The 12,538-nt window shown below is 40.9% G+C and overlaps 1 protein-coding gene across 1 annotated transcript; it reads left to right on the top strand.

Annotated features, from left to right (window-relative positions):
* Positions 1-430: 430 nt before the first annotated feature.
* On the top strand, positions 431-6,775 carry pi15a (peptidase inhibitor 15a). The gene is made up of 6 exons (XM_022207383.2): positions 431-572; positions 705-1,030; positions 1,954-2,072; positions 3,439-3,571; positions 3,659-3,774; positions 5,363-6,775. The coding sequence occupies exons 2-6, from the start codon at positions 755-757 to the stop codon at positions 5,496-5,498; spliced, it is 780 nt and encodes a 259-aa protein (XP_022063075.1). The 5' UTR covers positions 431-572; positions 705-754; the 3' UTR covers positions 5,499-6,775.
* The last annotated feature ends 5,763 nt before the right edge of the window (positions 6,776-12,538 follow it).

Raw genomic sequence — 12,538 nt, 5'->3', positions numbered from 1 at the left:
AGTGGAGCATGTGGGAATTACAAAGTTGTCACCTGCATATGGACCTGATGTGGAAACTTTTTCAAACTTTAATCTTATTCATTCACTTAGTTAAGACCCCTTCTCAGAGGAGAATATAGCCTACATAAATCCCACCAGCACCATATCTATTTTCTTGCTTTTGAGAGTCCAATCCAGCTGGTGCACCCAGTTCATAGCCATTAAATATGATCCATCCTACTTGGATTACTTTATTATTCAAATGTCTTTTCACTTACTGCAGTTTTGCAAACTTAAACCTGATGTCTCGATGAAATCATTCAGGATCTGCAGCGCACGGGTTACAGCAGGACCCAAACACAACGCCTCCCAAATGATGGTGTGTTTCAGGTGAAAGGGAGGGGCTGTGCGTCTACCTCCGAGGCGCACTTCCTGCAGCGTCCACTGCAATATATAAACCCGCAAAAACCGATTTCTCCTGAAGCACTCCCAAAGTTTGCAAAGCGCACAAACCGCTCTCTAGCAGCCCTCCCTCTCTCCAACCCACTACAGAGGCTTGAGAGGTGATACCGTCTTGGCACCGCAGGATAAAGGTAGGACCAGAGGCTGTGTGGATGAACGTCGCCGCTGTTTCTGTATCAAGAACGAAAGATTTGAAGTTTCGCTTATGTGTAAATCATTCGTGCGCACACTATTTTAAGCCTGTCTTCTTGGTTTATTTTCAGAGCCATTCAGGACGCGGGATATTCTGTCAGCAGTTTTCTAAAAAACAAACATGAAACAGCAGTTTTTTGCCATAGACCTAATACTTCTGTGCATATCTTGCGGAGCAAGTGCACTGGCAACAACTATTCCGGCTGCGCCCTCGTCCTTGCCAGCCGCCAATTTCACCAATTTGGGCGCAGCGCACAGCTATGGAACAGACACCACGAGTCTTTCTAAAACCAGGAGGAAGCGTTATATTACTCAGAACGACATGCTTGCCATTCTTGATTACCATAACAAAGTTAGAGGGAAGGTGTTTCCTCCAGCCTCCAATATGGAATACATGGTAAGTAAAAATTCCTTTTAAACTTCATGTGAAGGTGCATGTATAATTATTGCATGATTTTACGAGTCATGTGTTCCTTTCCTTATTATGATCTGCAAATTGCAACAATCAAATACATTAAAGAAACCATTTGTCACAGTATGCAAAGCTTATCTAATTTTAATAGATTTCAGTGAAAAGTGACAAATGTTTTGAGATTTTACTCTCCATCTTCAGCTGTTGAGCAGATTGCACTGCAGTAGACCACCAAAGTAGTTACTTCCAAAGGAAGAGGGGTCATGTATGATACTAGTAGCCTGCTGGCAGTGGAGTATGGAGAAAACAGTGGTGGTCAGTTGTTGATCTGTTGGCAAAAAGTTAACTAGTCCCAAAGCAGCTTAAACAGATTTAATTTCATGCACAGCCTGTATCTGGCTCATTTGAAAAGTTGCTCTTAATAAACCATATTTTAGCTGACAACATAACAACTGAAGCTGACATGTTTCTTCATTAAAATTGGCATTATTTCGCTTGTGTGTCACTGTTTTTGCAATAAAATGCATTAGTTGTGTTTCTTTCCCAAATGAAATACTGTAGGAAGAGTTACTGTGTCAGGGCTACAATCACTTCCATTCCCAATGAGATCATGTGCCTGCTGACATTCCTAGATATAAACTACACAGCCTCTTTCTTCACCAAAAAAATGTCTGTTCATTGAATGAGTCACTACATGCAGCACTGGGGAACTAAGTTTCTCCTCTTATGTAACTGATATGATGTATGGGTGTTGTGTCTCGCCATGGTAACACCTGTAACAGCGCTACAAACCCAGAAAGTGCCGAGGCTTATCTCACATCTTGCTGCTACACCAAGATCTCGTGTTGATATTTTTCCATCACTTATGTAATGGGTTTCCTTGCTTCCACTGCATCTTTTTTTTTAAGGTTTGGGACGACACACTGGCAAAAACAGCGGAGGAATGGGCTCATGCCTGCCTATGGGAGCATGGGCCGCCTCACCTCCTCCGGTTCCTGGGTCAAAACCTCTCTGTCAGGACAGGACGGTGAGTGACCTTTGCCTTCCTTCGCCCTCGCCGACATCTGCTGCTCCTCTCAGGGATGACTCGCTTGCAGCAGTCATGGTCGTTGCCTCGTAGCCCCCTTCTTCTTTCTCCTAAAACTTTTTGCACTGTGACCCGGTGACTGGTTGAGGAATGCTCCTGTGACCCTTCAAATAAACAAAAGCTGAGCTTTCAGCCATGACCTGTGCGGACAAAGGCCTACCCCTTTAGTGGAGCTTGACTTTCCATTTGGAAACATAGGGTACCTTCAGGTTTTGCTACATTTTTAGATTTTATTGAAGAACAACATGTGACTCAAGGGAATACTGCTTATTCCGACTTCTCCTTTTGCACTCTCCAAGATAGCTGATAAAAATCCCATCAGTACAACAGAGTAGTACCATTCTGTTTACTTCATTTGGCTTTTATGTGCAGAAGGCCAGTGCAACCAGAAGGCTCAAGCTGTTTTTGACAATGAATTAGACAAAGCAGCTGCAGAAAACACTGTATGCATACTCTATTCCCATTAATCCACATTAAAAGTCTTGGCAGGCTGAGGCCAGTTGACTCTATTGGAGTCATGTTTCTCTACACACAAAAATGGACAAAACTCTGCACTTCATTTTATGAGGTAATTCAGAAATTCACAGCTTGATGGACTGAATTACAAAAAAATGAAGTTATGCTGGACACGGAGAATTTCATCATTTTCAACTTTCAAAACTGTCGTTGTTTGGCAACAAACTCTTTAATTCCCTAGATAATATTTAAAATTACCTTGTTAACGTCTCAACAATGCGGCCAAGAAGGATTTTTCTGACAGTTGTGTGGTTGTGACTGTACATACAGTGTATCCTGAATCTCTTATTTTTAATTGTTCTTCTGCTCAGAAAGCAAAAGTGTAGCAGATGTTCGAAACACCAAAAAACAATCATGTTAGTCAATACTGTGACAACATTTCGGAAATTTTTTTTCCAAGAAATGATTTGCCAGAGGTAAGAAAGGAAAACTTAAAGCGAGCTGAAAACCATGAGCCATGTGAAAAAATATCATGACCATGTGTGAGATGCTGATGGGGAGGAAACCGAAGTACCCGCACATAAACCTGGGCAAAACTACAAAGTTAAGAACAGTAGGAAAACATAGAAACAAAGGCAAGATCTAATCACAGCAGTTACTGTGCTAATCTTGTGCTTTCACTTTGCCATTAAAACTCAAATCAGTATCTTAAAGTGCTGGTGGTCCATCTCACCTGACTACTATCAAACACAGTTGTGGTTTGACCCCTTTGCCAACAAGGTCAGTCTGTATGCATCAGCTGTGGATATTAACTTGTCATTTACTGCATTTGTTGTTATTTTGTCCACAGCTATCGATCCATTCTTCAGCTGGTGAAGCCATGGTATGACGAGGTGAAAGATTATTCTTTTCCCTACCCTCGTGACTGCAATCCTCGATGCCCACTCAGATGCTATGGACCCATGTGTACCCATTACACACAGGTAAAACCATCGTGAAATATTACATGTAAAGCAGTTGGACTCTTGCAGCAGAAACACCAAGTAATTACTGATCTTTCCATTTTACAGATGGTATGGGCAACATCTAACAAAGTGGGCTGTGCTGTCCACACATGCCACAATATGAATGTGTGGGGCTCCGTGTGGAAGAGGGCGACATATTTAGTTTGCAACTACTCGCCTAAGTAAGTATACTCAGTAATAGGACAGTGAGCTCTGTGGTTTTCATAACACAATGTCACATAGTGTTAAAGGGGAACTTCGTTTTTTTTCAACCTGGGGTCTGTTTTCATATGTCATTTCATACATGTGAGTGATGGAGAAATGAATTTTCGATATAGCTCCAGTATTTAGCCAGGCAGGCAGCTTAGCAGCTCAGCTAGCAGCTCAGCTAGCGAAAAGTATGGGGCAGCTGGCCCCCCCGCGTCAAAGTCCACCCTAACGTGCTTTTGCCCCACACTGGCCAGCTCAGACAGTCTCAATGAGTGTCCCACAACATACCAGAGATGAGAAGTGAACGAAAACCTCCACATTACCTGGCGATCGTTCTTTATTGTGGTCTGTATCCAAATCTCAGGACGCTAGAAAGCAAATCTTTCGTTTCGAAATCGCGCGATAGCTCGCGCCAAAATCGGTTTTCGTTCACTCCAGTATTTAGCCTGCCTGGCTAAATACTGGAGCTATGTCGAAAATTCATTTCTCCATCACTCACATGTATGAAATTACATATGGAAACAGACCCCAGGTTGAAAAAAAAACGAAGTTCCCCTTTAACTTGATACTGTCAGGAGGCCTGTTAATTCTAATGAACCTGTTAACCTGATGACGACAGGCTTAATCCCGACACAGTCCGCTCTGTTCTGTGCTGACTTGTGAAATGCCACCCATGTTGCTGGGAGATTCAGATAACCCCAATACAAGGCCGTGAACCGGTACTGCATTACTAAAGCGCAAACTGAGGGCCGCAAACCACAAGAAAAAGTCTCTAAATAATTCTAAGAATCAAAGGCTGGCCGGACTTGTGACTGACTTGTGACCTTGGTTCTTTAATCCCACCGGTTTGAGACATATATAAGAGTAACAGGTTCAGGGTAGCCATGACCTATTTTAGCTCGCAAACTGGAAATGCGCTCTCCGTTTTTTGAGACACAAGGATGTGTGTCCAGACACAGTCCTGCTTTCTACTCTGCAGAGGTCACTGTTGTCACCACCTACAAAGGGAAGTTCTGTGCCGGATGCCAGCTTCAATCTGAGCGACATCGAGATAGAACTCTGTTTCATGCGCCTGTTGCACTGAAACCTGATTTTTCATTTGCTTGCATAGAACAGATTGCTTCGTAAGTCAAGTGTAACAAGCAATCTCATCTCTAAATCCATTTACACTTGATCTTCTGAGTATGCCAGCTTGCAATGGAACTGTAGATGCTCAAATTTCATTTTTTTTTTCTGGGAACGGTAAGGAGTTCTAGGCAAACTCTTCTGCTAATGTAGACCGTGTGATATGACTGACAACTCCAAAAATGGACCTAAAAATGAGCATTAAGTCAAACACTACTTCCAAGGTTGAGGTTTAACTTTCACCTTCAGTGTGTTGGCGTTAAATACTACCTGTGCATCCCAACAAGCCATATTTCAGAACGAGTATCTCCAGCAATCAGAGTTTAATTAGCTGATCTTGCTGCATTTTCACACAGGAAAGATATTGCGATTCTTGTCCAGGCAGTTCTGTGGTCACCAGCATTTTCATTCACACTGTCTGTTACTGCCCTCCAGGGGTAACTGGATCGGAGAGGCTCCCTACAAAGTGGGCGTCCCCTGCTCCGCCTGCCCTCCCAGCTACGGGGGCTCATGCAGCAACAACATGTGCTTCCCCGCTCTGAAGACGAACTACCTGCACTGGTTCAAATAAACACAGGTTTCCTCTCACCATAAGCTGACAACCTACAGTACCACAGAGACATTATTTTTTAATCCAGTGAGGATTTGCACAACAGTCGTGGACCACACTATTTTGTATATATGGGCTTATTTAAAGACGAAAACATACATTTGAAGGCAGCAGGCGATTTACCGTTGATGACTTGTAAATAATCTGTAAATGAATGTGTTACATTTTTACCAGAATTGCTATGACTGTTTTTCATTGATGAAATATAATTTATATGTAAAATGGGTCCTTAACGGTGCATACTGTATGTGGTGCCGCGTTTGTTTGTTTTTTTAACCATATTAGTTTACTGTTGACAGGGTGGTAATTAAGGACATTACCACCATCACAGCTCCTCATATCTGCTCACTTTGGTGCTATGGACATCACACCTTCATGCTGTGTGTTCTGCCTTCACAGGAATGCTGTGACATAAGGATCAAAGCTTTTGACCTCAGAGGGAAACCGACACTGGCAGTCTCAGCTTCACAGTTACTTTAAATCGGCTTACTTTTAACATACTATAAGTAGACCACAATTTTCATTGGTGTTCTGCAGCAAATTGCCAAAAAAGTGTGCAGAAATGCAGAATATACATCAGTTAGACTCCATCTGAAGCTCTGATGTCAGCACGGATAACACCTCTGTTGTCGGAAGCTTGTTTTAGCAATAACACGGTGCATTTTCAGTTTTATTCTGCACTAATTAACTTGAGTTTCATTACAGATGTTTCATCCTTTGGGGCATATCACTCATATTCCATACAGTATTGGTGCTACTCTGAGCACATACGATAAATCTGATCCACGTATTTGTTCTGTAATCATACATGTTATAGAGTGTATTGGTATATTGTATACCAATGTATATTAATACTGTTTATATTTTGTTATGATCACTGATTTGCATTTAGGCACTCAAGTGCACCTTAATTTTTTGTAAATTTCCAAAAGCGCAGGAAATGATTGTTTTTTGTATGTGTGGATAATCATTATACCTTGACTATCTCTAAACGAGTATACTGTAAGTTATTCATTTTTATATTGGGAAAAATATTTAAGTGATATTCATTTTTTTTATTGTTTTGTAAAAGGATTGCAGTGTAATAAAAACATATTCAACATATTCAAACAAACATACGAAATTAGGAAAATAACATTTTCAGCACTGACTGTATTTAAATCAACAACAAGCTATTTATGCAGTGAACTGTGTTTTTCCTGTTGTGTTTTGTACTTGTAATAAAATTGTCTATTTTGGCTGGGGTTTTTTTTTCTTTCCCTTTTTCAAGCCATGTCTTGCCTCCGGCTAAAGCAGCACCGTTAACCATTGTCTGCTCGGTGTTGTCTGATATTGATTAGCTGCTCTGCTCAAAGTATCACTTCGGCTCTTTCATTCGCAATTTTCCTTCTCAATTAAACGCCTCCCCTGAAAAGTCACACATCCTGCATATCAAAGGCCGAGAGGGAGAAGAGAAAACATGTTGGTGCTACAACTGAATCCAAATGTGAGAAGGTTGACTTTGGCCCACATTGTCTGTGTCTACATAAATGAACAGACAACCGATAGGGTTTCTGGGGACGCTTTTTTTTGAGTTTGTTCATTGAAACCACTGACCCTAGTAAGAGGGAGAAACAAGGAGCAGGAGGGGTGCTAGAAGTAGAAAGAAAGAAAATGTGTGTAATCCCCAGACATAAACAGTAAAAGCATGAGACAGTCTAACAAGGACATTTTCCTGAAAACTTAAATCCCATTTGTGTCAATGATGAAGGAAAATATAGCATAGCAAACAGAGGTGGAACTTAAGATGCAAAGCCAGAAATTCTGATACAGACGCCACAGTGATTGCTCTTTTCTCCTGCTGGGATAGCACAATAATGTCCCTGATCAGCCCACATTAAAGCTGTGTGGATGAGATCAACAGGTTACCATGCAATCAAATTAGCAAACAGGCAAGACTACAGCATGTTTTACTTGTTAGATAAACATCTGTGTTAGTTCAAGCTCACACTGGGCAGCAGCAAGCGTCTTTCCAGCCTAAAACGTTTGCTACACTGTGATACACTTTGGCAGGTATTGGAAAACAATAGCTCACGTTTTGATGCTAAACTCTGCGTAGCGTGAGGGGGTTTCAAACCGCTTCCTGTGCATTATTAAGAAGCTGCATCTATGCAGGCCAGCCCTAATAGAGCAGCGCATTCCCTGGAACCAACCAGCTGAAAGTTTTCGAGGAACACATTAGTATGCATGGGAAAAATATTTCTGTGTGTGCAAATGCCAGAGCCAGAGCCAAGCGGATGATTGGTGGATGTTTGAAATGCACATCATCGGGATGCGGAGCAGGATGCTGTGATGACTTAGACAATCTGCTGCCGACATTTACCTGGCTTATCCATCAGTGGCAGAGGCAAAGTAAAGGTTAAGAATATGGATTTGGGTTAGGATGAAAGCAGCTTCTGATGGCTCAAGGATACAAACAGAAAAACACCTGCAACTGGAGTGTAAATTAGAAACGAAAAACTAACACCTTAATTCCTTATTAGTATGCTCGACCTCAGCCATACATTTTTGTGTTCAGCTCCTGCAGCTGTGCAACTGGTGTGCTTCTCATAAGCATTTCCATATTATTGATAAGTCTGGACTTCTTTCAGGAGTTCTTCTTTTTTTCTAATAAATGTACTGACAGACTTTGAACTTTCTATCCATCTTTGGACCTTTTCACCTTCTCCTCGCCCTCCTTATACTCACCTTACTTAGAACCTTAATTCAATCTTTGAGTCAGTTGCGATCTTTTGGACTTTGCCGTATTAGCATAGCTGTTTTTTGTTTTTCACAGTTTTTCTGTGTAATGGCAAGTTTTAAGCTCTTTTCTGACCATCTCGGATTTAGCTTTGATATGCGCTACCGTTCAAAAGTTTGGGGTCACCCAGACACTTTCATGTTTTCCATGAAAATTCACACTTTTATTCATGTGCTAAAGTAATTGCTCAAAGGTTTTCTAACCATCAATTAGCCTTTCAATACAAATAGCTACCATAATGCACAATTAATACACAGGAGTGATGGTTGCTGGAAATGTTCCTCTGTAGCCCTATGTATTCCATTAAAAATCTGCCATTTCCACCTATAATAGTCATTTACCACATTAACAATCAAATGCTCTCTCACATTTCAGCTACTTTCACCTGATTCCAGATGTTACCATTTCAGCTCACTACAGTGCACCCATTGGAATTAAACACTCTTAAACTCACAAATTTTCAAGTGAAATTTTAACTACTTTTACTAAAATGAATCAACTGATGTTTCATTTATTTGTATCTTATACTCTTGAACTGAAAATTCAGCTCCTCGTGGTGTCATGTGAAAACTTTAAGTTGTCACATGACACCTCAGTTGCTTTCAGCAGTGACTCATCAAATGACATTCCAAGTGCTTTTATTACTTTGTGTGAATTGACATTTTAGCTGCTTATATATTTTTACTCTTTAATTGACACTTGAACTGCTTTGACTGCATAGTATCATCTAACGTTTGAACATCTCTCACAATCCTTTCAATATCAACAAAAAAACCCTCCCAAATCTAATGTTTCTTATACCACTCCCACTGTTAAAACACAGTTCACTGCAACCGTTTTCAACACTTAAGCGCACATAAACCAACCCTTCAACTATCAGTTGTAGTTGTTTGTGTCAGCTTCTGTTGGAACTTCCACTTCAAGCCACATTTCCAGCTGAATTCATCACTTTCACTAACTTTTCAAAAAACTGGCATCCACTCATGACAAACTCCAGAGAGCCTTTGACAACATCATTCAGAAGGGCCATAAGAGGATGTTTGGAACCTATTTCCGGGTGGGTTTTTATGGGACCAAGTTTGGCGACCTGGATGAATGAGAATTTATTTAACTACAACTTCAACTTCTGTTAGCACTCTGGTTTAAACTGACGCTTCACTGTGTACTAACACTTGAACTTTATTTATCAACTCCATTTTAACTGCTTTCTTTTAACCTCTTAATATTTGCGTGCAGATTAAAACTTCAGTTTGTATATTTAATTACATAAATCACAGTGGCAAGTGAAACATGAATTTTTGTGTTTGTCTTAATTTTGCTCGGTCTGACGGTGCTAATTCATCACCCACCATATGGGAGCTAAGCAAAGAAAATAAAATCCTGAGACTTGAAGACGACGAAGACAGAGTTAAACACAATCAGAGAGATGGAGAGACAAAACAGATTTTCAGTCTCCAGCTGCTGCAGCAATAAATCCAGTTCAACTGGCTCGTGCTATCAGCCAGTGCCAACATCTACTGAGGCTACGATGACGCATCTGTAAGCTCATCTGAAGATGTGCCACTTTTCCTAATAACACGTGTGAATTACTGACCTGTCAGATAAACTGTTACTGCTAAAACGGTTTATTCTCCCTCAAGTGTGAAGGTGGTGAATCATTTATTTGCAAAGAAGAACGAGAGTTCATCGTGACCGTGGCAGGTTGATAGATTATTAAGAGGGAGTGAGTGAGGTAGGGGGTGTCCGATTCCAAATGTAATATAATAATGAAAAAGAAGGATAAATCTTTTGTGTGCATGGAACTTGGTAGTGGCTTAGAGTGTTTTTTTATGTTTGTTGCGCAGCTGCAGAAAGACTCTCCTCCTTTATCGCCTCTGCACTCCATAACCTTTCTGCCCTCCCTGACTTCACAGAACAGTTGAAAACTTGGCTTCTTTGTGCCTCGAGGGGGATATCGGGAGAGACTTCTTTCTAATTCATTGTATTTTTTTTCCTTGTTCTTCAGTCCCCCCTTGGAAGCACAACAACTATGTTTATTTTGCTCCCCTTGCAGTTCAACCATCGGAAATGCACCCTGTGCCCTGGCCAAGCCTCACTGTGTCTTCAAACCTCCCCAAAACCCTCCACTGGCAGAGCAGCACTGCAGCTAGAGGACATCAAAGTAGAGCAGAAAAAAGGACCGAAAAAAGCCAATGCTAGAGCTCAGTGTGTGAAAGCATCGCTGTAAATTTGGTTACGGACAAAATCAAAACTCACCTCGTAATTCATGCATGCAACAGTTTAGATAGAGTTGACTATAAATGGACTGAAAGGAGACAAGTATCTGCATAGGTTTTTTACTACCTCATGCTCATTTGGGGAGGAGAAAGTAAATAAGACAGTCAGCAGAGGTTGCTTACTGCCAAATAAAGATCTGTCATTCTCAGAAGCAAGGATTAGGTAACTGTAGGCTGAGATAGATCATTAAGAACCACACTTACTACAAAAAGTATTGCAGGTGGTTTAAATCATACACCAGTGTTAGTCAAATTCAAAATTTAAGTTTTGATGACGTTAGCTTGAGACAGCTGGAACACCATAACATTAATTATGGTCCACTCACTTAAAACGACAAATTCCCTGATCCCAACTGAAGATTACCTTTCTTAATTCTCTTGGATTTTTAACCATATGACCGTCATTCATTCAGCAGCAGATTGACTGTTTACTTGTCATGATACAGCAGACTGTAACTTCCTGTTACTCTAAAGTTGAATTAGAGAGTTTGTTCATGACCCTGGAAACAGCACACGGTCTCAATTCACAGTTCCCCGACTCGTTGGTTCAGTAACTTTTGGCTACATGGACCAGATGTCCTGAATCCAAATTGGAAGTTCTACAGTTCTGGGACACAGAAAGAACCCTATTTGCTGATGAAGAACATGTCTTCATGTATTTTAGGAATTTTGCATTAGACGTGATGCAGTATGCATACTAATCATGATTACTGGAGTTACTTGGGTACATTTTAACATTCTACACTTGAAATATAACATTTAAGCTGACCGTATTTCTATCTCTGACAAGGTCATGTAGGAGCCTGGTGACATATGCGTTTCCCAGAGACTGATGTCAGCTACTTGAAGCATGTTTTCAGGATCCCCTCAAATGTTGGCATGTACATGTTGCAACCCTTTTGCTACCGTAAATCTCTTGGGAGAACAGAGTTAACTGCAGGGAGCGTTTTCACAGTCGTTCTTTTAAGCTGAATGCCCTTACTTCAAACAAGGAGTTAAAAATAAAGCTTTTCAGGTACACAAATCATTTGTGGTGTCTCGATTGTCTATTTTTGTCCATGATTCTGTTTATTTAGGACGGTTTTGCCATAATATGTGGGGGAATGTTCCACTTCTTTTCCACGTAATACCTACGCTAGCAACATGCAAGGAAGGACCGATGTTTCTTACAATCAGCCACAATGAAATAAGACACCATTTCACTTTGAGCTGGACGGCTTACGTTATGGCCACTTTTCTGGTCTAGTGACTTTTCCTTGGAAAAGTAGGTTTCTAACATGGTCTGGTAAAATAAAAATAAAGCATAGTAAAGCATATCTGGCATAATTCAGTATAGATATTCCATTTTGCAATAAAGGACATAACCTGGTGTTATGTCATAAAACTGTATAGTCTATATTTACCTCTTATGTGACATTAAAAGGAATAACATAACTGACTCACAGTGGATGTAAGAATAAACCTACACTACGTCTAATGCTGAGGACAAACTGGACTTGACCCTTCTAGTTTCGTCTAGGAACACAAACTGAGGCAAAGGTGGCCCGTGTTCAGTGTTTGCCTTCCATATCCTACTGTAGTCTTTGTCTTGGACGGGGCCAGATCAGCCTCCTCGCGGGGCCTAGCAGGGACTTCAGACAAGCGACATCCTGCAGCTGCAAGACATGGGCCAAAATCAATGTCCTCCCAAAAGCAGAGCGCTGGGAAAGAGCTGCTTAATCAGATGGGCTTCCTCCTTCACTCTCAACACTCTTTCACACCCATAGTCAACAAAGTCAGTGAGGCTTTGATGCCGGTATTGACTTGTAGTGCACTGACTTGTCTGCTCTTGTGATTTGTTGTAGCCTTACGCAATTCCTTCTAATAAGAAATTCTTTGCAAACTCTCAAAAATGTACTGTTTTAGTGACTCAGTTCACAACACCAGCTCTTTTCAAGGTTTTTCAT

This window comes from Acanthochromis polyacanthus, chromosome 20 (assembly GCF_021347895.1).
Source record: "Acanthochromis polyacanthus isolate Apoly-LR-REF ecotype Palm Island chromosome 20, KAUST_Apoly_ChrSc, whole genome shotgun sequence".
NCBI classification, from domain to species: Eukaryota; Metazoa; Chordata; class Actinopteri; family Pomacentridae; genus Acanthochromis; species Acanthochromis polyacanthus.
Note: the sequence above shows the minus strand (reverse complement) of the source record. Positions and strands in the feature narration are given on the sequence as shown.